General features: G+C 34.9%; 1 protein-coding gene across 7 annotated transcripts in view; it reads left to right on the forward strand.

The window, feature by feature from the left end:
- The window catches only part of MAN1A2 (mannosidase alpha class 1A member 2), a 213,134-nt gene that overhangs the window by 89,389 nt on the left and 97,908 nt on the right, over positions 1-25,837 (forward strand). For all 7 annotated transcript variants that reach the window (XR_005372644.1, XR_005372645.1, XM_038561890.1 and 4 more), the window contains one exon: positions 24,057-24,180. Coding sequence is in view for 5 of the 7 variants with exons in the window: in XM_038561890.1 (XP_038417818.1) it covers positions 24,057-24,180 (124 nt within the window). In the remaining 2 variants the exon portion in view is untranslated. The remainder of the gene's footprint in view (positions 1-24,056; positions 24,181-25,837) is intronic.

Consider the following 25,837-nt stretch of genomic DNA (forward strand, 5'->3'; position numbering starts at 1 on the left):
TTTGCCTTCGTGGATGTATCTTGCAAGAAGTTACTGTGGCCGAGTTCAAAAAGGGTGTTGCCTGTGTTCCTCTCTAGGATTTTGATGGAATCTTGTCTCACATTTAGATCTTTCATCCATTTTGAGTTTATCTTTGTGTATGGTGAAAGAGAGTGGTCTAGTTTCATTCTTCTGCAAGTGGATGTCCAATTTTCCCAGCACCATTTATTGAAGAGACTGTCTTTCTTCCAGTGGATAGTCTTTCCTCCTTTATCGAATATTAGTTGACCATAAAGTTGAGGGTCCACTTCTGGGTTCTCTATTCTGTTCCACTGATCTATGTGTCTGTTTTTGTGCCAGTACCACACTGTCTTGATGACCACAGCTTTGTAGTACAACCTGAAATCTGGCATTGTGATGCCCCCAGCTATGGTTTTCTTTTTTAAAATTCCCCTGGCTATTCGGGGTCTTTTCTGATTCCACACAAATCTTAAAATAATTTGTTCTAACTCTCTGAAGAAAGTCCATGGTATTTTGATAGGGATTGCATTAAACAGGCCTATAACCAGGGAGGAAATTGAAGCAGTCATCAAAAACCTCCCAAGACACAGGAGTCCAGGGCCAGATGGCTTCCCAGGGGAATTTTATCAAACGTTTAAAGAAGAAACCATACCTATTCTCCTAAAGCTGTTTGGAAAGATAGAAAGAGATGGAGTACTTCCAAATTCGTTCTATGAAGCCAGCATCACCTTAATTCCAAAACCAGACAAAGACCCCACCAAAAAGGAGAATTACAGACCAATATCCCTGATGAACATGGATGCAAAAATTCTCAACAAGATACTGGCCAATAGGATCCAACAGTACATTAAGAAAATTATTCACCATGACCAAGTAGGATTTATCCCTGGGACACAAGGCTGGTTCAACACCCGTTAAACAATCAATGTGATTCATCATATCAGCAAGAGAAAAACCAAGAACCATATGATCCTCTCATTAGATGCAGAGAAAGCATTTGACAAAATACAGCATCCATTTCTGATCAAAACTCTTCAGAGTGTAGGGATAGAGGGAACATTCCTCGACATCTTAAAAGCCATCTATGAAAAGCCCACAGCAAATATCATTCTCAATGGGGAAGCACTGGGAGCCTTTCCCCTAAGATCAGGAACCAGACAGGGATGTCCACTCTCACCACTGCTGTTCAACATAGTACTGGAAGTCCTAGCCTCAGCAGTCAGACAACAAAAAGACATTAAAGGCATTCAAATTGGCAAAGAAGAAGTCAAACTCTCCCTCTTCTCTGATGACATGATACTCTACATAGAAAACCCAAAAGTCTCCACCCCAAGATTGCTAGAACTCATACAGCAATTCGGTAGCGTGGCAGGATACAAAATCAATGCCCAGAAGTCAGTGGCATTTCTATACACTAACAATGAGACTGAAGAAAGAGAAATTAAGGAGTCAATCCCATTTACAATTGCACCCAAAAGCATAAGATACCTAGGAATAAACCTAACCAAAGATGTAAAGGATCTATACCCTCAAAACTATAGAACACTTCTGAAAGAAATTGAGGAAGACACAAAGAGATGGAAAAATATTCCATGCTCATGGATTGGCAGAATTAATATTGTGAAAATGTCAATGTTACCCAGGGCAATATACACGTTTAATGTAATATGCATTTTAAAAATATTTCATCAAGTGGGGTGTTAACAAGCTAACAAGCTGTAGATTTTTCATCAGTTGCCTTTGTCACGTTGAGGAAGTTCTGATCTTTTCCTATTTTACTTAGCGTTTTTATCATGAATGGGTGTTGAATATTGCCACATACTCTTTTTCTTCATCTGTGGAGATAACATTTTTCACCTTTGTTCTGTTAATGTGGTAAATTACTTGTTAGGTTTTCAAATGTTAAACCAACTTTGAATTCCTGGGATAGTCCTTGGTCATATATTCTCCTCTTTATATTTAGCTGTATCTGGTATTAGAGTTATCTAGCTTCATAAAAGGAAGTGGAGAATAGTCTCCCTTCCTCTGTTTTCTGAAAGCATTTGTGTTAAATTGGTATTACTTCTTAAATGTTTAATAGATTTACCTATGCAACTATCTGGGTTGGAAATTCTCTTTGTGGGAAGATTTTTAATAACAAATTCAACTTTTTACATATATACATAAATGTGTACTATGGCTGTTCAGATTTTATTTTCATTTTGTGTTAGTTTTAGTTAATAATATTCTTAAGGAATCCCTCCATTTTGTGGAAGTTATCGAAGTTTTTGGTGTGCAGTTGTACACACTACTTTCTTAATGCCTTACATGTTTCTAGGCTTTGTAGTGCTAACCTTTCATTCCTGATATTTGTTTTCTCTTTTTAATCAATTTAGATAGGCATTTATCAATTTTTTTAATCTTTTCAAAGAACTAACTTTTGTCTTTAGCTGCATTTAGTAATAAAATTTTATAACTTTATTTAGGATATTTTCTATGACAAATCAGTTATTTCTAATTGTGTTGTTTAATATGCCAAATTTTAGAATCAGGGAGATTTCTTAGGTGTCTTTTTTTTTTTATTTTTTTATTTTTTATTTTTTTTTAAATTTTTTTTTATTTATTTATGATAGTCACACAGAGAGAGAGAGGCAGAGACATAGGCAGAGGGAGAAGCAGGCTCCATGCACCGGGAGCCTGACGTGGGATTCGATCCCGGGTCTCCAGGATCGAGCCCTGGGCCAAAGGCAGGCGCTAAACCGCTGCGCCACCCAGGGATCCCTTTTTTTTTTTTTAAAGATTTTATTTATTTATTTGAGGAAGAGAGCACAGTGGGGTGGGAGAGAGGAAGAGGGAGACAGAGAAGCAGACTCCCTGCTGAGCAGGGGAGCCCAACATGGGACTCCATCCCAGGACCTCAAGATTATGACCTGAGCTGAGGGCATATACTTAACTGACTGAGCCATCTAGATGCTCCTTAGAGATCTTATTGTTTTGATTTCTAACTTAATTTAATTGTGGTCATAGAAGTTATTCTGTATAATTTAAATGCATTTAAATCTATTGTATTAGAGTTGCCTGGGTGGCTCAGTTGGTTAAGCATCTGCCTACACCTCAGGTCATGATCTCCCAGTCCTTGGATCAAGCCTCACATCAGGTGTCTGCTTTCTCTCTCTCTCACTTTCTCTTTCTCTCCTGCTGCTTCTCCCCACCATGTATTCTCTCTCTAAAATAAATAAATAAAATCTTTATGTAAAAAAAATAAATCTCTTGTGTCTTATATATGGCTCTGCATATGGACCTTGTTGGTAAATTACACTTGAATCTTTATTCTGCAGTTGTTTGGATAATGTTCTATAAATATTAGGTTAAGCTAGTTGATGGGGTTGTTTAGATTGTCCTTCCTGATTTTTAATTAATTAACTTAATGAAGTTAATTAATGATATACTTCTTTTATGAGTTGCTGAGATGAAGTATTAAACTATTTCCAAGCGTGATTGTGGAATTGTGTATTTCACTCTTTATTTCTGTTTTTGCTTCCTGTGTTTTGAAGCTTTACTTTCAGGTACTTACATGTTTATGTTCTGTCTTTCTCATGATTGTGCCCTTTTTTCATATGATGTGCCCCTCTTCATCTCTGGTAATATTTTTGTTGGAAGTTTGTTTTCTCGGATGTTAATATATCTCTACTCCCCCTTCTTATGCTTACTACTTTCATGGCGTATCCTTTTTATTTTCAACCTAACTGTGTCATAATTTTAGTCCTTTTGGAGACAGCATATAGTTGGATTTTGCCAGTATGAAAATACTAGACCATTAACGTGTAATTATTGATGCAGTCTGATTTAAGTTCTGCTTTTCCATCCTTCATTTCTTTTTGTCCTAACTTTTGAATTGGTAAATGTTTTAGAATTCTCCTTTATGTGTTTTAATTTAAAATATTTTTTATATTTTTTGGGTTGTTGCTATAGAAATCACACTGTACATAATTTTTCATTTAGCAGTTAATATTGTACTACTTATGTATAGTAACATTTCAACCATACTTGTTCATGTATATCTTCTCTCTCATCCTTTATATGCTATAGCTGTGAAGTGAATTGCATGTAACACCTCTAAATCTCAAAATAAATTAAAATATTAGTTTGAGTAGACCTGTTTACTTTATAGAATTGAGGGGAATAATATTCTAGTATTTACCCAAGGGATTACTATATCCATTTAATTTCTCTTCAAAGATCTGACCTTTAATCTGGTACCACTTCATTCCAGCCTGAAGAATCTTAGTTAACATTTCTTGCAGTGCTCATCTGTAGGGGTGAATTCTCAATGTATTTCTTTGTTTGAAAAGTTTTTACTTTGCATTTATTCTTAAAGGATTTTTTTTTTTTTTTGGTGAATGTAACACTTTTGATGAGTTTTTCTTTCTACACTTTAAAAACATTGTTTCTCATCTATTTTCCATTGTTTCTGATAAGTTACAATTTAAATGATTGTTGTCCTATATGTGTGTGTGTGTGTCCTTTTTACTCCTCCAATTACGGTTTTTTTAAGGTTTTTTAAGGTGTTTTTTTTTTTTTTTTTTTTTTTTCTTTATTGGTTTTGAGCAGTTTGTTCCTTTGGTGTCCTCCTTAGGCTTTGCTGATGGGCACAGTGAATCTGAAAGTGTTGTAGGTCTTTCACTACATATAATGGTAAAATTTTGGCCATTAATTCTTAAAATGTTCTTTTCTGCCCCATTCTTTTTTTTTATTTTTATAAATTTATTTTTTATTGGTGTTCAATTTGCCAACATATAGAACAACACCCAGTGCTCATCTCATCAGGTGCCCCCAAGAATGCCTGTCACCCAGTTGCCCCCACCCACTCCCCACCACCCTCTCTACCACCCCTAGTTCATTTCCCAGAGTTAGGAGTCTCTCATGTTCTGTCTCCCTTTCTGATATTTCCCACTCATTTTTTTCTCCCTTCCCCTTCATTCCCTTTCACTATTTTTTATATTCCCCAAATGAATGAGACCATATAATGTTTGTCCTTCTCTGATTGACTTATTACACTCAGCATAATACCCTCCAGTTCCATCCACGTTGAAGCAAATGGTGGGTATTTGTCATTTCTAATGGCTGAGTAATATTCCATTGTATACATAGACCACATCTTCTTTATCCATTCATCTTTCGATGGACACTGAGGCTCCTTCCATAGTTTGGCTATTGTGGACATTGCTGCTATAAACATCGGGGTGCAGGTGTCCTGATGTTTCACTGCCCCATTCTTTATCTCCTTTTGAATCTCATACTTGTATTTCAGAATTTTTATTTCTGTCTTCCAGGTCCCTGAAGTCTTTGTTTATATTTTCCAATCTTTTTTTTCTATGTTCTTTGTTCTTTAGACTGAATAATTTCTATTAATCTATCTTCATGTTCATTGACTCTTTCCTATATTGCTCTAATTTGCTCTTAAGCCCATCCATTGGAGTCTTTAGAATTTTGATGGGCACTGAGGGGGACACTTGGCGGGATGAGCATTGGGTGTTATGCTATATGTTGGCAAATTGAACTCCAATTAAAAAAAAAGAATTTTGATCTGAAGCTTTTTCATTCTGAGATAGAGCTTTTCTGTCTTTTCACTTATTGTATTTCATGAAGCATAATTAGAGTACTCGGCCTAGAGTCTTAGTATTTCTAACACTTGGGTCATCTTGGAGTTGGTGCTAGTTGATTGTGTTTTCAGTTGAGGATAGATAACTTTTTGAATGAATCTTGGACATTCTGAAAGTTTGTGGAAAATCGGGATTCTTTTGTTTTTCTCAAGGGTGTGAGTGTGTGTGTGAGAGAGAGAGAGAGAGAGAGATAGGGAAAGAAAGAGAGAGGTTAAGTAGTCGTTTAACTTATTTCTTAGTTGAATTCAGAGTTCAAACAGTGTCTCATTTTGAGTCTGTTTTCAAGCATTCATGATTCATTTGGCAGCCAGAGACATAGAGTTCATATACAGAACTAGAGGCTTCCCCTCCCTAGAGGGGAAGATATACAGAACTAGAGGCTGTCTCCTCCCCAGAATTCTTTCTCCCTTTTTTTTTCAGCAACTGTAATTGCTGCAAAAACTGGCTTCTGATTCTTTAAGACATAAGGACTACAAGTTTTCTATCAGATTTTTGCTATTCTGCCTACTGTGGGCTTTGACTTTGGGCTAAAAGCTATAAGAAAATGTGGAACTTAACCCTATGCCTGCCTATGTGTTTACTGCTTTCCACTGTCCTTGGAATCCGACCACTTTTGTTTATTCTTGAGTGACTTTAGGCCATTGTCATTTTGTATTTTGTCCAGAGGCTATAATTTTTTTTCTGCAGGAGAGACTAGTTCTATCATTCAAAGATTTCAGGGGTCATAATGAGAACAGAAATTAGAAAAATTCTGTTAGATTGATTCATAGATTCTTGGTTTTTAAAAGGGCTATCTAGAGGGGCATCTGTGTGGCTCAGTCGGTTAAGTGTCCAACTCTTCATTTCACCTCAGGTCATAATCTCATGTCGTAAGATTGAGCCCCACGTGGGGATCCATGTTCAGCATGGAGTCTGGTTGTGATTCTCTCTCTCCCTCTGCCCCTCCACCTGCTTGTGCTCATGTGTGCTCTCTCAAAATATTAAATCTTTTTAAAATGCTATAATAAATTATATTTTGAAATTTTCATTCTTTACTGCTGGAACATTTAGAATATAGATGTTTTTGTAAATTTAATTCGAATTCAGCAATGTAGTTGACTTTGAATTCTCTTATTAATATCAGTAATTTATCTGAGATTATGCTGTACTTTCTTTATATACAATCATCTCATCTGTGAGTAGCGATGTTTTTGGTTTTACCCTTACTCCCCACCTCTATCCCCTTATTGTACTGGCTACAACTGACAGCACAGTATTGAATAGAAATGATGAGCAAGGATACTCTTATCTTAGTGGAATGTGAGTTTTTACCATGGAGTATCATGTTACTTATAAGGCATTTCTATATTTCTAATATTTTAAGGGTTCTTTTAAAAAATCTTGTATTGTTTAACTTTTTTCCAAACAATTTTCTATAGTTATGTAGATAAGACTTTTGTTCCTAAATATTTTTATTGCAGGCATTTACACTGATTTGTTTTCCAATGAGAAACAATTGTAGGGATCCCTGGGTGGCGCAGCGGTTTGGCGCCTGCCTTTGGCCCAGGGCGCGATCCTGGAGACCCGGGATCGAATCCCACGTCGGGCTCCCTGCATGGAGCCTGCTTCTCCCTCTGTCTGCCTCTCTCTCTCTCTCTCTCGGTGACTATCATAAATAAATTTAAAAAATATATATATTTAAAAAAAAAAAAGAAACAATTGTATGCAAGGAGCAAATCCAGTTTGATCATGATGTACTGTTCTTTCTATATATTACTGGATTTTGTTTGCTGATATGTTGTTTGGGGTCATTGTATCTTTTTCACATGCAAGATTGGCCTGCACTTTTTAATACTCTTGCCTAGATTTGGTATCTAGATTCACCTTTTTCAAAACATGTTGGGTAGTGATTCTTCTTTTTGTCTTCTCTTGAAGAGTTTGTATAAGGTTTTTTTGTTTGTTTGTTTGTTTTTTAATTCTGAGATGCTTGATAGTAACTTCTGGTAAAGTTACCTGGGTCTAGAATTTTATTTTTTTTTAAAATTATTTTATTTTATTTTTTATTTTATTTATGATAGGCACACAGTGAGAGAGAGAGAGAGAGGCAGAGACACAGGCAGAGGGAGAAGCAGGCTCCATGCACCGGGAGCCCGATGTGGGATTCGATCCCGGGTCTCCAGGATCGCGCCCTGGGCCAAAGGCAGGCGCCAAACCACTGCGCCAACCAGGGATCCCTAGAATTTTATTTTGAATAAGTTTTTATACTGCTGATTTAATGTCTTTTATCACTTAATTAAATAAATTACATTAGATAATTTGTTTTCTATTTAAAGGAATATTAATAATTAATGCTTTTCTAGGACTCTGGTCCATCAGGCAAAATATATTCTATTCTTGTGACACTTGTTTACTCTGTTACCTGTTATGTATCTTTTTATATTGATACCTACATTCAGTAAAGAATAGCATTTAAATTTTTTGCTGGACGCTCCTAAGCAACATACTATAGACATTTTGGGTGAATAACACACAGTTTTTACTTTTTTTTTTCTTCAATAGGAACCACAGAAAATTTTTAGCCCCAGGTACATTTATAAACATGATCTTATTTAATTCTAACAATAGCTGTATGAAGTAGATACTTAAGAAATGTTATCTCTACTTTATGGATAAGGAAACATCAAAAGGTCACACTTGGATCTGTCTCCTGACAGTGGCTCATTCTGCTTCTATCATTTATTTTAAATTTTTATTTAAATTCCAGTTAACATACAGTGTAATATTAGTTTCCAGTGTACCATATAGTAATTCACTTTTTTACATCATCTGGTGTTCATCACAAGTACACTCCTTAATCCCTATCACCTATTTAACTCATCCCCCATTCACCTCTACTCTGGTAGCCATTAGTTTGTTCTTTCTGTAGTTAAGAGTCTGTTTCTTGTTTGCCTCTCGCTCTCTCTTTTATCCCTTTGCTTATTTTGTTTCTTAGATTCCACATATTAGTAAAATCACATGATATTTGTTTTTCCTTGACTTTGTTATTTTACTTTAGCATAGTATTCTGTAGTTCCATTCATATTGTTGAAATGGCAAAATTTCATTTTTTTATGGCTAATATTCCTTTGTATGTATATATCACTTCTTCTTTATCCATTGACCAGTCAGTGGACAACTTGGGCTATTTACATAATTTGCCTTTGTAGATAATGCTGCTGTAAACATGAATAGTAATTTTGTGCTTTTTGGATAAATACCTAGTAGCACAATTGCTAGGTCATAGGGTAGTTCTATTTTTTTTTTTTTTTAAGATTTTTTATTTTTTTATTCACGAGAAACAGAGAGAGAGAGAGGCAGAGACACAGGCAGGGGGAGAACCAGGCTCCATTCAGGGAGCCTGACATGGGACTCGATCCTGGGTCTCCAGGATCACACCCTTAGCTGAAGGTGGTGCTAAACTGCTAAGCCACCCAGGCTGTCGGGGTGGTTCTATTTTTAACTTATTGAGGAAACTAATGTCTTCTAGAGTGGCTAGATCAGTTTACATTCCCACCAACAGTATAAAGGGGTTCCCCTTTCTCCATATTTTTACAAACACTTCTTGTTTCTTGTATTGTTGATTTTAGACTTCTGACAGGTGTGGGGAGATACCTCATTATAGTTTTGATTTGTATTTCCCTGGTGATGAGTGATTTTGAGCATCTTTTCATAGTTCTGTTGGTCATCTGAATGTCTTCTTTGGAAAAATGCCTATTCTGGCCTTCTGCCCATTTATTAAATTGGATTATTTATTTTTTGGGTGTTGAGTTTTAGAAGTTCTTTATACATTGGATACTAATCTTTTTATCAGATATGTAATTTGCAAATATATTTTCCCATTCCATAGGTTGCCTTTCAGTTCTGTTGGTTATTTCCTTTACTGTGAAGAAGCTTTTTATTTTGATGATGTTTCAATAGTTTATTTTTGCTTTTGTTTTCCTTGCCTTGGGAGACATACCTAGAAAGAAATTGTAATGGTCAGTGTCAGAGAAGTTACTGCTTGTGTTCTATTGTAGGATTTTTATGGTTTCATGTCTCACATTTAGGTCTTTAATCCATTTTGAGTTTATTATTGAATATGTAAGAATAATAGGTGTAATAATAAGTGTGTAAGAAAGTGGTGCAGTTTGTTTTTCATGTTGCTGTCCAATTTTCTCAGCACTGTTAATTGACCACATAGTTGTGGGTCCATTTCCGAGTTTTCTGTTCTGTTCTATTGCTCTGTGTGTCTGTTTTTGTGCCAGTGCCATACTGTTTTGATTACTACAGCTTTGTAATATAACTTGTAGTCTGGAACTGTGATGCTTCCAGCTTTGCTTTTCTTTTTCAGGATTGCTTTGGCTATTCGGGATCTTTTGTGGTTTCATACAAATTTTTGGATTGTTCTAGCTCTGAAAAATACTGATGGTACTAAATATGTAGATTGTTTTGGGTAGTATAGACATTTTAACAGTATTTGTTCCTCCAATCCATGAGCATAGAATGTTTTTCCATGACTTTGTGTCATCTTAAATTTCTTTCATCAGTGTTTTATAGTTTTAAAAGTATAGGTCTTTCACCTTGTTCATAGGTTTATTCCTAGGTATCTTACTATTTTTTGTGCAATTGTAAATGGAATCGATTCCTTAATTTTTCTTTATGCTGCTTCATTTTTGGTGTATAGAAATACAACAGATTTCATTGAGTTTTTACTTTCAGACGACAAGCCAGGGCTGCATTGTGATATTCAGTGGAATGACACATGACAAGTACCTGAATATTATAAGTAGAAGATACTAGTGTCAACATGATATGAGATCATCAGAGAAAAGGAAGTTTATGTTTATTTAAGGAGATCAGAGAGTTTTCATTGAGCACTTTGATTTGCTTTTATTAAAGAGTGTGATACCAATAGATAATACAGATGGATAGGGCATTTTGAGTAGAGGAAATAATTTAACCAAAAAACAGATGTGGGGATGGGAAACTATAAGAGATGAGAAAATATAGGGGAGAAAATTGAGCTTTTAGAGGAAGGGCTGGTGATGAAGTAGAGAGAACCAGTATATATGAACCTCCAAATGCTTCAGCTAATCCTTTAATTAAGGAGATTTTTGAAAGGGCAGAAATACCATTTCTGTAAAGAGGCTTAACGTTTAACTGGAAAGCTTGCCTTGGAGTTGCTGAGATATATTTTATTATCAGGAGATTGAAAGAAAAGCTTGAGAGTGTATTTGAAATTCTTTTCTCTGAAAAAGTCACAAGATCTACATAGGGCATAAGTAAAGACTACTTTACATCTGGAGGGTGAGCTTATGGAACAGACTGGAAGCACTTTCTTTGGAGTTTTTGCCTTGAAGGCAACATTCAAAGGCAATATTGCTTAACCTCTACAATTAAATTGAATTCTCTTGCTGTGTATGTCCATTCAACAGAAACATGCCTGTTTTGTTCACCACCATTTTCTTAACACTTAACATGGTGACTGCATTCAGATAACACCTATCCCAGACAGAAGACTCATAAACAATGGTATGATTCTTACATGATTGGCAAAAGCACAATGAATGAAGCTAAACCGAATATGCAGAATAACATCTGTGGCCAGCAGAAAATCATATATAGAAGACTCCATTAAAAAGAGAGCAGAAGGAACCACACAGAGGTGATGTTTCCTAGCCAACAATTTTGGTATCCTCCATATAACTTCAAACTCCTGTGCCACTGAGTTTCTTCAGCTTGACTCCAGAAGGAAGTTCTGTTATCATACAGGGTTCAGTGAAGGTTTTTTAAGGGGGAAATTGTCTATTGTGATTTTGGATAAATACTTGGCTTGGATTGATCTCTCCTTATTCAGGAAGGAGTAAGTAATTAAAAAATTAGGGCCTTTAAAAACCAGACAAAGAATACAAGAGACAAACCAAAAACCAGATTGTTAGCTATGGAGAACAAACTGGTTACCAGAGGAGAGGTGGGTAGATGGTGGGTGAATTAGGTGATGGAGATTAAGAGTAGTGCATTTACAACAATGAGCACTGAGTAATGTGTAGAATTGTTGAATTGTTATATTGTACACCTGCCTGAAACTAATATAACACTGTATGCTAACTATACTGGAATTTTAAAACAGAAGATTGCATACCTTAAAATTTGCAGAGCTCAATCAAAGAGACAAAGAGAAAACAGGCATTTAACAAAGTTTTTACTTCAGGAAATAGTTAAATTTTAAACAAATGCTTGCTTCTCTTGAATTTTTCATCCATGTTGAACTTAAAGCTATTGTAAAACATTACGAATAAAATTTAAAGGGAGTAACAAACTAGAACAGTGTTAATAGTAATGATATTGATAGCAAATGAGTGTCATTCTTAATATATAGATAGCTTTTACTGACTGTTAAGAAAAATACCCACCAATTATTTAGAAAGTTCCTAAATACATGAATGGGTAATTCAAAACAAAAAAATCTCCAGCCACTTTAATAATTAAGAACATTGAGATTTGAAATAAGATTGTATTTTCTTACCTAGAAAACTGACAAAAAATGGAATTATTTAAGGCTGGCATAGTGAAGAAATGAGAACTACATATAGTTGTTGGAATTGGAAATTTGAGTAACTTGGGAGATAGATTGGCAGTAGGTTTCAGAAACTGAAAATTGACCTTGTAAATTCACTTCTAGAAATTTATCTTAATACGAAGTAGTTGTTAAGTATTTACAAAACTTTAATTGCAAGGATGCTCATAGCAGTGAAGTTTATATTCAGTATTACCAGAATATAGAATGAATGTTAAAATCAGAAGAGTGGGATATCCATAGAGTAGAATGTGACACAGCCATTTGATATAATGTTCTGAAAGTGAATTTTTGAAGAAAGATAATACTTCTGACATGTTAATTCAAAGAGCAGCATATACAAGTATATGACCCTATTTTTGTTAAACCACTCTGTCGGTTCTAAGTAGGCATCAGAATTCACTTTCTTACTGTCTTCTTCCTTCTCCTAAGACAACAATTCTTTTTTTTTTCTTTAAGATTTTATTCATTCATGATAGACAGAGAGAGAGAGAGAGAGAGGCAGAGACACAGGCAGAGGGAGAAGCAGGCTCCATGCAGATGCCCCACGCGGGACTTGATCCTGGGACTCCAGGATTGCGCCCTGGGCCGAAGTCAGGCACTAAACCGCTGAGCCACCCAGGGATCCCCCTCCCTTTCTCCCCATTTCTCCTCCTCACTTTCTTTTCTCTTTTTATTTAGCTAGATATTTTAAGAAAAAGAAGTACATATATTGGGTATATATTTGTATTGAAATAGCATGTACTCAACTACGAAGTAAGCCTTCAGTTCCAAACCCCTAGTCCTTTAGGGAAGCCACTATTACAATTTCTTGTGTATCCTTCCAGATACTCGGTGTACTTATATATGCATAGATGTCATTGTATATATGTATGTATTGTTTACTTGTCATTTTCATTTATCAGTAGGTCTTGAAAATTATTCCATATCAGCACTTAGGTATATTTACCTCCTTCTTTTTAAGAACTTTATAATAATGATTATGCAAGTACCATAATTAATTTTAAAAGAATCTGATATTAATGAACTGTTAGATTATTTCCAGAATTTTGCTGTTAAAAAATGCTAGGAGAAATGTCCTTCATATGGGAATCGTGTGTGTGTGTGTGTGTGTGTGTGTGTGTATGCATGTGTACATGTATGTGTGTTGGTATGTCTTTGGTAGAAATGTTGGATCAAAGAGTTACCTAGCATTTTGCAAATACTGTTTATTATTATTTATCAGATAGGTACAAAATGAAACCTTATCTTAATTTTCATTTCATTTATTTTTGGGTGAAGCTGTGTATATTTTATTCAGTACAAGCTTTTTTTATATCCCTCTCTGTTTTCTAGTGGGTATTAAAAAAAAAATGAATCCTTAAGATCTTTTTGTATATTAGCTAAATCAATACTTTGTCATATATGTTGCAAATACTTTTCGCTATTATTTATGGGAGATTTTTCTTCAAAGATTAACATATTATCTAGTACAGTAATGGTTTGATTTTTTTTAAAGATTTATTTATTTATTTATTCATGATAGACATAGAGAGACAGAGGCAGAGACACAGGCAGAGGGATAAGCAGGCTCCATGCCGGGAGCCCGATGCAGGACTCGATCCCGGGACTCCAGGATCGTGCCCTGGGCCAAAGGCAGGCGCTAAACCACTGAGTCACCCAGGGATCCCCTGATTTTTCTTTTATACCTTTGATCCATTTAGAATTTATTGTGGTTTAGGAAGGAAGATAAAAATTGAACTTTATTTTTTTGAGATGTTTAGGTTAGTGCTCTGACATTACTTACTGAGTAACTTCTCAATGCCTACCAAAGTCATAATTTTATGATAAAATATAATGAAATATAAGAAGTATTTCCAAATGTGAATCTGTTTTTTTAGACTTTCTTCTCTTGCATTAATTAGTGTGTTTATTTTAGCTCTACATTGATTTAATTACTTTACTATAATTACTGTGTGGTTGTACTGGTCCCTTTAGTATCCTGCTTCTCAGTATCAGCTGTTCTCACATGTTTATTTTATTTTTATGAACATTTGAATTATTGTGTCTAGTTCATTTTTTGATCTTCTATAGTTGGGTTTGCTCTAAATTTAGATATTAACATCTTTACATGAAATCTTCCTTTCCTATAATTTATTGTCTTTTCATTTATTTAAATTTTGTCCTTTGTTAGTAGGAGGTTTAAGGCTTTCATATAGCTTCTCAACTTATAAGTTCACTTAAATGCTCAACCTTTTAAATTTTACTGGGACTTTCTTGGAGCATAAATTCTACAGGAAAATGGAAAGAATGATTTTATTTATAGTGTCTAGGCACTAAAAGATTTCTAACATAAAAAGCATAGAAGTTGCACAGCTTTGGTAAACAGAAGAGTTAATGAACTGTTGGAGATGCCACATTAAAATCAAGAACCAGAAAGTATTTCACATTTTTCTGGAGATTTTAACAAGTATAACCAAATAAGAAAAAAGGGATAAAGTGAAGATATGGATTGAAGATAAAATTATAATAACAGATCATATGATTGCTTTCCTGGAAGAAAAAGAAAATGATCAATTGACAAACTATCAGAATAATAAAAGAGTTGAATAGATTGGCTAGTTAAAAATTAAAACACCTCTTTGAATACTAGGGATATAGGTTGAAAGTACAGAAAGGTCATGCCCTGGTGAAGAACTAAGCTAGCTGAGTAAAGACAACTGTAGATCTGTCTAGCAAAGCCTGAAAACAGTCCTTGAAAGTGCTAAACTGTCCACAGGTTATTTAACCGTCAAAAGAAAATTGAAAATTCTTGAAGAAAATAAAATTTGGATATTCAGAAAAATATGACCTAAATCAGAAGGGAAAAAAATTGTCAGTAGAAACATATACGCAAATAATAGATGATGGAGATTGCAGTAAAGGATTTTAAAATAGCTATTATAGGTATGCTCAGAGGTTTAAAGAAGTATGAACATAATAAGAATTGAGATTTTATAAAGGAATTTCTAGTGCTTAGAAATACATGAAATTAAAAATTCACTTGACCAGCTTATTAATAGCATATTTGACGGTGCATCAGATAAAATCCATGAGCTTGAAGACCTAGCATTAGAAACTACCCAAACCGAAAAACAGAAAGAAAAATGAAAGGGGCATAGCCCATGACCTGTGGGACGATATCAAATGTGTAGAATACATATAAATGGAGTGGTTGGGGGTAGGGGGCAGGAATAGTGGCAGAAAAACTAGTTGAAGAAGGGATGGCCCCAAATTTTCCAAATGGACGACCAGCTATAAACCCACAGATTCTAGACACTTGAAGAAACCCAAGCAAGGTAAAATGAAGAAACATAATGGGTGAAAATCATGAAAAAAATTTTTTTACCACCACAGAAAAAAAGACATTATGCACAGGGAGCAAGGAGAAGTACCAGTTGCTTTTTGTCTGAAGCAGTAAAAGCCAGAAGACAATGGAATGCATTTTGAAAGTGCTGAAAGAGAAAAGTCAGTCTAGAATTCTCTAACCATTGGAAATATTTTTCAAAACTGAAAGTGAAATTAATGCATTTTTAGACAAAAGCTTAGAGAATTTATTGCCAGCAGACCTCTATTAACAGAAATGCTAAAGGAACTTATTTAATGATGCTAGATGGAAAGGCAGATCTATATAAAGAAATGAAAAGCAGATAAAAGACTAAATATGTGAATAAATATAAAAGGCTTACTTTTTTTTTTTTAAAGATTACTGGCTATTTTGCATTGGAGGTCTGTAATATACATAGAAGAGAAGTGTGTGACCACACTTGCACAAAGGGTATGACGATGTGAAAGTATAGTGTTGTCATGTTGTTTCCTTACAAGCGAAGAGGTGTTCTGTGTGAAGGTAAACTGATAGGTTAATGGTACAAACTGTAATCCGTAAAGCAATCACACATATAAAAATAAGCTAGTGGAGAAACAGAAATATGAAAGATTACTCAATCCAAATGACGGCAGGAAAGAGGACTAAAGAACTGACCGTAAAAAATAGGTAGCAAAAAAGCAAGGTAATAGACCTCTGTGTTGGTAAGATATAAAATAGTACAGCCATTTTGGAGAATAGTTTTTATACAGTTAAAATAGAGTTATTCTATGACCCAGAAATTTTCCTTCTAAAGTATTTACATGCCCAATAGAAATGAAAGCGGATGTCTGAACAGAGGTTCATAACAGCCTTACTCATAATAGCCCCAACCAGTAAAAACCCCAACAGTTATCTAAAAGGTGCATAACTAAGTAGTTGTAATCAGACAGTGGAACACCAACTTCTAATAAAAAGAACTGAATGACTGAGATGGCAATATGGATGAATCTCAGAGATAGGGTGCATGAAAGACTCAAATGCAAAAGAGTATATATTATGTGATTATGTTCTCATGAAATTCTAGAACATGCAAAACTAATAATAGAGAACATAGATTAATGGTTTGTTTGAGACTGGGTGAAGGAAAAGTATGATTTGACTGTGAAGGTGCCTGAGGACAGGTTTTGGAGAGATTGGCTTGATTCTTACACCAGGGTATTTATTTGCTGGAACTCTTGGAACTGTATGCCTGAATTGATGCATTTTTGAATAAAATTATGCCTCAATGTGTTTCTTTGAAAAGAAAAATAAATAAACCAGATCCTAGGCTTGGCTGATGGGTATATTAAAAAAAAAAAAAAAAAAAAAAAGTAACAACAAAAAATACCATTGATCTATAATTGAAAAACACTATTTATTACATTCGAAAAAATATTAGAATGTTTGGAAAAATACAGAATTAAAAATAGAAATGACCAATCAACATGCAAAGTAAAGCCCTATTGTAATAAATCTAATTATGCTTATGTAGGTATGACATTTTCTGAAAGGATAGATGAGAAAATGAGAAGATTGGCTTTGGAGCTGGGAACTGATTGGAAGAAGTACTGGGCTTAGAGGGAGATTTTTTACTTTGTGTTGTGTTTCCTGTCTTTTTAAGAAAAAGTTTTTATTTAAATTCTAGTATAATCAGGGACGCCTGGATGGCTGAGTGGTTGAGCGTCTATCTTTGGTACAGGGCATGATCCTGGGGTTTGGGACTGAGTTCTGCATCGGGCTCCCTGTGAGGAGTCCACTTCTCCCTCTGCCTGTGTCTCTGCCCCCCCCCCCCCTTTCTGTGTGTGTGTGTCTCATGAATAAATAAATTCTTTAAAAAATTCTAATATAATCAGCATACAGTGTTATTAGTTTCAGATGTATAGTATAGTAATTCAGCAGTTCCAAATATTACTCAGTGCTCATCATGACAAGTGCCCTTCTTAATCCCCATCACCTATTTCCCCCATTCCCTCACCCCACTTCCCTCTGGTAGCCATCAGTTTGTTCTCTATATTTTGTTTCATATCTTTTGAATTTTAAATCATTGACTATATGGCCCTTCCATTCTTCCCAATTAAGTGAAAATGTAATAAAAATGAGATTTCATATTAAAATAAAAATTAAACCCATTGCATGCTAAACCCAGAAAGTAAACCCATTTCTGTTAAGTAAGGAAGGTTTTAATTTTTTAAAACAATGTAACATCTCTTGTGGATAAGGATATGAGAGGAAGATCATTCTTTCTTTTTTTTTTTCATAGAGATGCGCAGAGAGAGAGAGAGAGAGAGAGAGGCAGAGACACAGGCAGAGGGAGAAGCAGGCTCCATGCAGAGAGCCTGACGTGGGACTCGATCCAGGGTCTCCAGATCAGGCCCTGGGCTGCAGGCGGCGTTAAACCGCTGCGCCACTGGGGCTGCCCGAAGATCATTCTTATATCGCAGCTTTCCTTGTATCCAGCATCTTTGAAGAAGGATCTATCACTATCTATCTAAAGCCCTTAAAACATCAGAAGCCCTTTTGACTCTGTACTTGCACCTCTGGCAGTGTATAGATATAATTGGAAGCATCTACTAAGCAAGACCTATATGAAATGGTATTTATCATAGCATGTTTCATGAAAACAGAAACATAGGTACACATTGAGTGTTCAAGAGGAAGGTGATTGGGTAAGCAAATTTTTTTTAAAGATTTGTATTTATTTATTCATGAGAGACACAGAAAGAGAGGGCAGCCCGGGTGGCTCAGCGGTTTAGCACCTGCCTTTGGCCCAGGGCGTGATCCTGGAGTCCCAGGATCGAGTCCTGCATCGGGCTTCTGGCATGGAGTCTGCTTTTCTCCCTCTGCCTGTGTCTCTGCCCCTCTCTCTCTTTCTCTCTCTCTCTCTCTCTCTCTCTGCCTGTGTCTCTGCCTCTCTCTCTTTCTCTCTCTCTCTCTCTCTCTCATGAATAAATAAAATCTTAAAAAAAAAAACTGCTGCCACTTAAATGATGTCATAGAGAAAATGTTGACATTTTACAAAATTTTAAAAATGTGTTACAACTTTCACGTGTTATGATAACTTTTATGTAATGATGATAACCAAAAAGTTTATTATTTATAAATGTACAATTAACAGTGAATGGAGGAGCTAACATAAGTTAATTTTTGAAATATTTAAAGACTGTCAAATTAGTTTTAGTGGGTGATCTTTCAAATAGTTCAATTAAAAAATGATTTTCCAGAATTAAACCAATTCTAAATGAATATATACCTATATTCTTATACATTTATCTAGATTTAAAATTATTGATACCTTCAGTTGAGTCTTATATGCTTTTGAGAAAGTATTCTCTCTACAGTTGCTCAGAGCAAATTCTGCTCAAAAGCAGTATATTCTCACTTCTAAATTTTTGCATGTTAAAATGTGTTAATATTTTAGACCAGGTATTTTCACAAATGCCATTCTTTTGCTTTTGTTCAGAGTACTTTCTACATAAAACTTCTGTTTTTTAAAATTCAGGTATAACGAACATACATTATTATATTAGTTTCATGTATATATTATAATGATTCATCAGTTCTATACATTTCTCAGTGCTTATCAACCCATCTGCCCAGCCATCCCTCCTCTGGTAACCACCAATGTTCTGTATTTAAGAGTTTTTGGTTTTTGTCTTTTTTTTCTTTGTTCATTTGTTTCTTAAATTCTATATATGAGTGAAATCATACAGTATTTGTCTTTCTCTGACTGACTTAATTTTGTTTAGGATAATACATTCTAGCTCCATCTATATCATCACAAATGGCAAGATTTCATTCTTTTTGATGGCTGAGTAATATTCCTTTGTGTGTGGGTATGTGTATACATATACGCACACACACCACATTTTCTTTTTTTTTTTTTAAAGATTTTATTTATTTACTCATGAGAGACAGAGAGAGAGAGACAGAGAGAGAGAGAGAGGCAGAGACACAGGCAGAGGGAGAAGCAGGCTCCATGCAGGGAGCCCGATGTGGGACTTGATCCCGGGTCTCCAGGATCAGGCCCTGGGCTGAAGGCGGTGCCAAACTGCTGAGCCACCGGGGCTGCCCACACCACATTTTCCTTACCCATTCATCTGTCAGTGCACACTTGGGTTGCTTCCCTATTTTGGCTATTGTAAATAATGTTGCAACAAGCATAAGGGTACATGTATCTTTTTTGAATGAGTGTTTTCATATTCTTTGATTAAATACCCAGTAGTGGAATTTCTGGGTCATAGGGTAGTTCTATTTTTTAACTTATTGATGAAACTTCATACTGTTTTCCATAGTGGCTATACCAGTTTGCATTCCCAGTGATGCACAAGGGTTCCTTTTTCTTCACATCAACACTTGTTATTTCTTCTGTCTTTGATGTTAGCCATTCTGACAGGTGTGAGGTGATAGTTTATTGTGGTTTTGATTTCCATGATGATCAGTGATGTTGAGCATCTTTTCATGTGTCTGTTGGTTATCATTATGTTCTCTTTGGAAAAATGTCCATTCAGGTCCTTTACCCATTTTTTAATTGGATAATTTGATATAAAACTTCTATTTAAGATTTTTTTTTTAATATGAGAGGGAGAGACAGAGAACATGAGTCGGGGAGTAGCAGAGGGAGGGGCAAACGGAGAGAGAGAAGCAGGCTCCCCACTGAGCAGGGAGCCCTACATGGGACTGTGACTTGAGCTGAAGGCAGACACTTAACTGACTGAGCCACCCAGGTACACCTAAAACTTCTATTTTTATTTTACTTTAGTATTTCTTCTAATTTAGGTGATGCAGAAACATAGGTCTTCTCAAATTTCTTCCACTGAATTATGTAATATAAATCTAATTAAAAATAGGAGCTCCATCAAGAATCTTCCTCTAAGTCAAGATATTCCCATTTAAAAATTATACATTGTTTGAGGTTTCATCATTTAGTTTTTGAGTTCCTCCTTTACTTTTTTAAGATAAATGTCAACCTCAGCCTGTTCATGTGCCTTGTTATTAGTAACTGCAATATACTGAAAACTTTATTTCATTCCTTGACCTCATTGATTAAAGATTTTTAACAGACTTTGAACAAAATAAAAACAATATAAACTTATTATCAAAAAAATTTAATATGATATTGGACACTTAGGTTGATTTGTCTTGTCAAATATTTCTAAAATCTAGTTGCTAGTGTTCAGTCAAGAGAGATCATATTTATATATGTGTACATTTTAATATCTATACTTTTTATTTTTGACTAGTTAAAAATTACAGCATTTGCATGAAATTATGATCTGGTTGTTTTTGTCAGCTCATTACCTTTTTAAAAAGTATTTATTTATTTAAAGTATTTATTCTTTCATTCATTCATTCATTCATTCATTCATTCATAAGAGATACGAAGAGGGAGAGACATGGGCAGAGGGAGAAGCAGACCTCCCACAGGGAGCCTGATGTGGGACTCCATCCCAGGACTCTGGGATCACGACCTGAGCCAAAGGCCCTTGCAGGTGCCCCAGGCTTACCACCTTTTTATAGTAGGAGCTGTTCTGTCCTTATCAGTGTTCTGTCCTTATCAGTGTTATATTTTTCTGAGTTATTGGAATATAGATAGGTACCAAATTTAACATTTTAGATTGTTCCCATGAAGTTATGTGTAAACTACATGAAAAGTCTTGTTTAGAATTTAGTTTTTTGAAAACTGTTTAAATGCACTTTGAATGAAACTTTCATTTGGGACCTTTGGGCAGAAGGTTTTCATAGGGAAGAATAAGCTGTTAGACTTCCTAGGGACTTTGTGTTTGTATTTGACCACACCGTAATCCATTCATCATACTGATGCCTGGGTAATCTTTCTAAATAGTATGCTTTATTCCTTAAATACGATGTTACATTTCTTAAAATCCTCCATGACATTCCATCACACTTAGAATAAAAAAAATTTAAATTTAGCATAGACCTACAGAATTCTTTAGTAGTCTAGATTATACCTAGTTAGGGAGCTAGTTATAATCTCTATAATCTCATCCTTTATCATTCACTTCCCCTTCCTCAGCTCTTAGCCATACCAGCCACTTTCCTTTTTCCTCAGGGTCAATGCATTTGATGATTCTGCTACTGGGAATTCTCTTCTTCCATATGTATTCATCACTGGCTCCTTCTCTTAATGTAGCTTTCTTTTTTTTTTTAATAATGAATTTATTTTTTATTGGTGTTTAATTTGCCAACATACAGAATAACACCCAGGGCTCATCCCGTCAAGTGCCCACCTCAGTGCCCGCCACCCAGTCACCCCCACCCCCTGCCCTCCTCCCCTTCCACCACCCCTAGTCGTTTCCCAGAGTTAGGAGTCTTCCATGTTCTGTCTCCCTTTCTGAATGTAGCTTTCAGTGCAAATTGTGTCACTTCAGAAACAATTGCTCTCATGTTATACATAAAGAGCTTTTCTTTTAACTTCTGTCATTAGTACTCAATATTTTATTTCTCTATTAAGTTTTCTTTATAACAGTTATCACCATTTAAAATGGTCTTGTTTAGCATAGAGGCAGCAATGTTATATGTCAGGTTCATTAGTGTATCTCTCAGAGCATAGTAGACTCTTAATATTTGGAAATGAATGACTGGTCTGTGTAGTTATCCGTATTTCTTCCTTCATTCTCACTCTTTGCTACAAAAAAATCTGTGGTATTTGCTTATCATATTTTCAAAGACCATGTAAAAATAGCACCAAACAATTAAAGAACTTTAAGCAAGGTAGCAATGTCTTAATTAACTTTTTAATGTTTTTAGGACAGAATAATAATAATGATATATTGAATTGGCAGTATACAAGTGGATATAAAATAAGAGAAAGACATTTTTACTTCACCTAAAAGTAGAAAAGACCTTGGAGAATGGTTTAGAGTTCTTATAGGAATAACCCATGAACTCTGCTATTTGAGTAATTAATCTAGACTTCCAATTCAACCATGGAATACCTTGTGTTAGTTTGATCCTCTCACCAAGCCAATCATAAAAGCTAGACAAAATGGTTTGATGGCCTTGGAGAGCAACTAACTCAGGTAGGACTTCCTAGGAGAAAGTCATCTCCATATAAACATTGGCTTGTTCCCTGAAGCTAAATCATGGTGCAGGCATAAAGGCCATACCTGAAGTGGTGGTCATTTGGGTTAGAGGAGACAGGTCTTAGAGTCAGGTCTTAGAGTTGCCAGAGGCATGAAAGACAAAATCTCAAAAGACAGGAGGGATTTGCAGAGGAAAAGCCTATATTTATGTACAAATTTCCCTCAAGTTGTTAGCTGATTCTACAGTTTTACATGCATGGGGCAAGATTCAAGGAAACCCAGCAGAAAACAGAAGATGGTGGCTTAAGGGCAAATAAAAAAAAATTAACAGCCACATGGTACTGGGGAGGCAGAAATTAGTGTTAAAGGCTGCCAAGGTAAAGGGCACTTAGTCACACGCCACACTTCCAGCTGAGATCCCAGAGGGCATTCCCTAGAAGTAGAGATGAGTAGAGATGAAATAGAAATAGACTATCATTAGCATAGCCTGAAACCTGAGTAAGTCTACCTGTACGCATCCTGTGTTTTAGAAGAAACTTAAGCTTTAGGAAGAATATAATGCTCAAAGTGTCTATGCTTTTTCATTTATATAGTCTAGCTTCCAATAAATTAAAAGGCAGACTGAAAAAAGGCAGGAAGATACCCTAGAAATATATCTATACAAAAGAAATGTACATAAGATTATTCACAGTGAAAGTTGTTATTAAAGCAAAATATTAGAAAAATGCTAAAAGACCACCAACAGATGATTGATTAGTTATGTTTGTTCATAATTTTGTTTTTTGCACTAGTACTATCAACATATAGGACAGGACAGTTCTTTATTGTATGACATTGTGCTGACCGTTATTGGTCATGTTATATCTTTGGCCCTAGCACAAAAAAAAGCTAATTGTACCTTCAAAATTTGATACAACTCAGAATGCTTTAACACATTTTCACATGCCTCTGGGATGGGGCATTCCAATTGAAAAATCATTAGTATCATGGAATTCTGTGCAGTGTATAAAAAAATTGTTTATGAACTGATATGGAAATCCACTGCAGTACATCTTAAGAGTATAATACAAAATAACAAGCAGTATGTGTACTTTGTTATATTTTGTTTAATAAAGGGTATATATTTGGATTGCTTATATATGCATAAAAATTCTGTGGTAATACATAAGAAACATGAAAGTGATTATCTGTGGGGCTAGGTGGGTGAGATGAGATTTCTGGGGTGAAATACATATACTATATACTTTTCTATATTTTGATTTTTAAAACATTAGCTGTATTACCTATTCAAAATTTTTTAAAATAATAAATTTAGATATAAGTAAGCTATTGTGTTAAATATAATTTCTAAGAGAATTATAGTTTACGTATTCATTAAAAAAATGTTTGGTCTTTTTCCAATTCTGTCTCCTTTTACCTTTGCTTTCATTCAGTGGAGTAGGGCGAAACTGGGGCTGGGCATCTGCAGGTAGCAGCATTCTTGCTGAATTTGGTACACTGCATATGGAGTTTGTCCACCTCAGCTACTTGACAGGGGACCCAGTTTACTACAAAAAGGTTAGTTTTCTTACCTTCTTTTCTTTGATTATTATAAAAGAGTTCTTTAAGATTTATAAAAGATTTGATTAATGCTAGGAAAATGTTTGCCTTTCTAGAAATGTGTTAATCAGGACTCTGGCCCTTTCTTTTTTTTTTTTTTTTTTTTTAATTATCTAAAGAAATACCCTTTCTACTTAAAATATTTACTGTTATTTGAGAAGTTGTAACCACTAGTAGGTTTCTAAAAAGTCCGTTCTGTTCGGCATTGTGCTGCAGTGTTCCTAGCCAGCATGGAAGGGTAAGAAAAACAAAATGAACAAAAAGTAAAAGAAATAATTGAATTGAATTGAAAAGGGAGAAAGAAAAGATGGATTATGCACAGATTACATGATTATTTACCTAAAATAGTAATTTAGACTGTATTTAAATTATTAGGAAAAAATCACATATATAATTTTGAATAAAAAATCACTATAGATATCAAACATCAACAGCATTTCTCTGCACCAGCTATAGATAGTTTCATTTACAAAAACATATGTGATAGGAACAAGAGTTTACATTTCCTACAAATAAACCTAACAAAAGATAAAATGAAGTTCAAAACAATTGAATGACATGAAGAGGACCTAAATAAGTGGAGAGGTTTGTTAATGTTCATGTATAGCTAAAGAATATCATAAAAAATTTATTCTTCTCTAGATTGATCTCTGTAGCATCAATTCAGTGCCACTCAAAACTTTAATGGCTTCTTAAAAAAAAAAAAAACTGACAAGACCCTTGTAGAATTTATATAGAAGAAAAAAATTCAAGACACCCTTGAAGAAAAACATGGAATGGGTTTGCATTACCCAGTTATTAACACTGACAGTGAAGTATTGGTACATAAAGACAAATACACTGATGAACAGAATAAATATATCTTAAATAGATCCACATACATGTGGAAACATGACAAGTGTAACATTGTAGATTATAACAGTTTGAGGAATATTAAAGACTTAAATTTAAAAGAAAAATGTAATAAAGTTTAAAATACATAATACCCTATGTATTGACCCAGCAATTCCATTCTTTGATATGCACATTTATATCATATACATAGAAACGTTGTTTGTACTTGCAATTTATATATAATAAAATTCAATACAGCAGGAAAAATAAACAAATTTAAGTTATATTTACCAATTAGTGACATATGGGGCCCCTGGGTGGCTCACTTGGTTGAGTGTCAGACTTTTGATTTTGGCTCAGGTCATAATCTAAGAGTTAGGAGGTTGAGCCCCACTTTGGGCTCTGCACTGGGTGTGGAGCCTACTTAAGATTCTCTCTTCCTCTCTCTTTGCCCCTCCCACACCTCTGTCTCTTTCCTTCTTTTTAAAAAAAGAATATGATACAACTTTTTTAAAAAGTTCAAACAAGCAGAGCTGAATAATATATTTCTTTAGGAATTCAAAAGTGATTTCAGTAGAGTTAAGACAATTATGAACATAAAATTAAAGACTGTGAAGACAGAACAAAGACAGTGATGTGTGAATGCATAAGCAGAGCAGCAAAGATGTTTGTAGTGTTGTATTTCTTAATTGGGTTGTGAGTAGAATCTATATAGATTCTATATATAGTCCTTTTTGTGTATGAACTATTTCATCAGTGGAGAAGAATTTTCAGGTAAAGA

The sequence above is a fragment of the Canis lupus genome, chromosome 17 (assembly GCF_011100685.1).
Source record: "Canis lupus familiaris isolate Mischka breed German Shepherd chromosome 17, alternate assembly UU_Cfam_GSD_1.0, whole genome shotgun sequence".
NCBI lineage: Eukaryota > Metazoa > Chordata > Mammalia > Carnivora > Canidae > Canis > Canis lupus.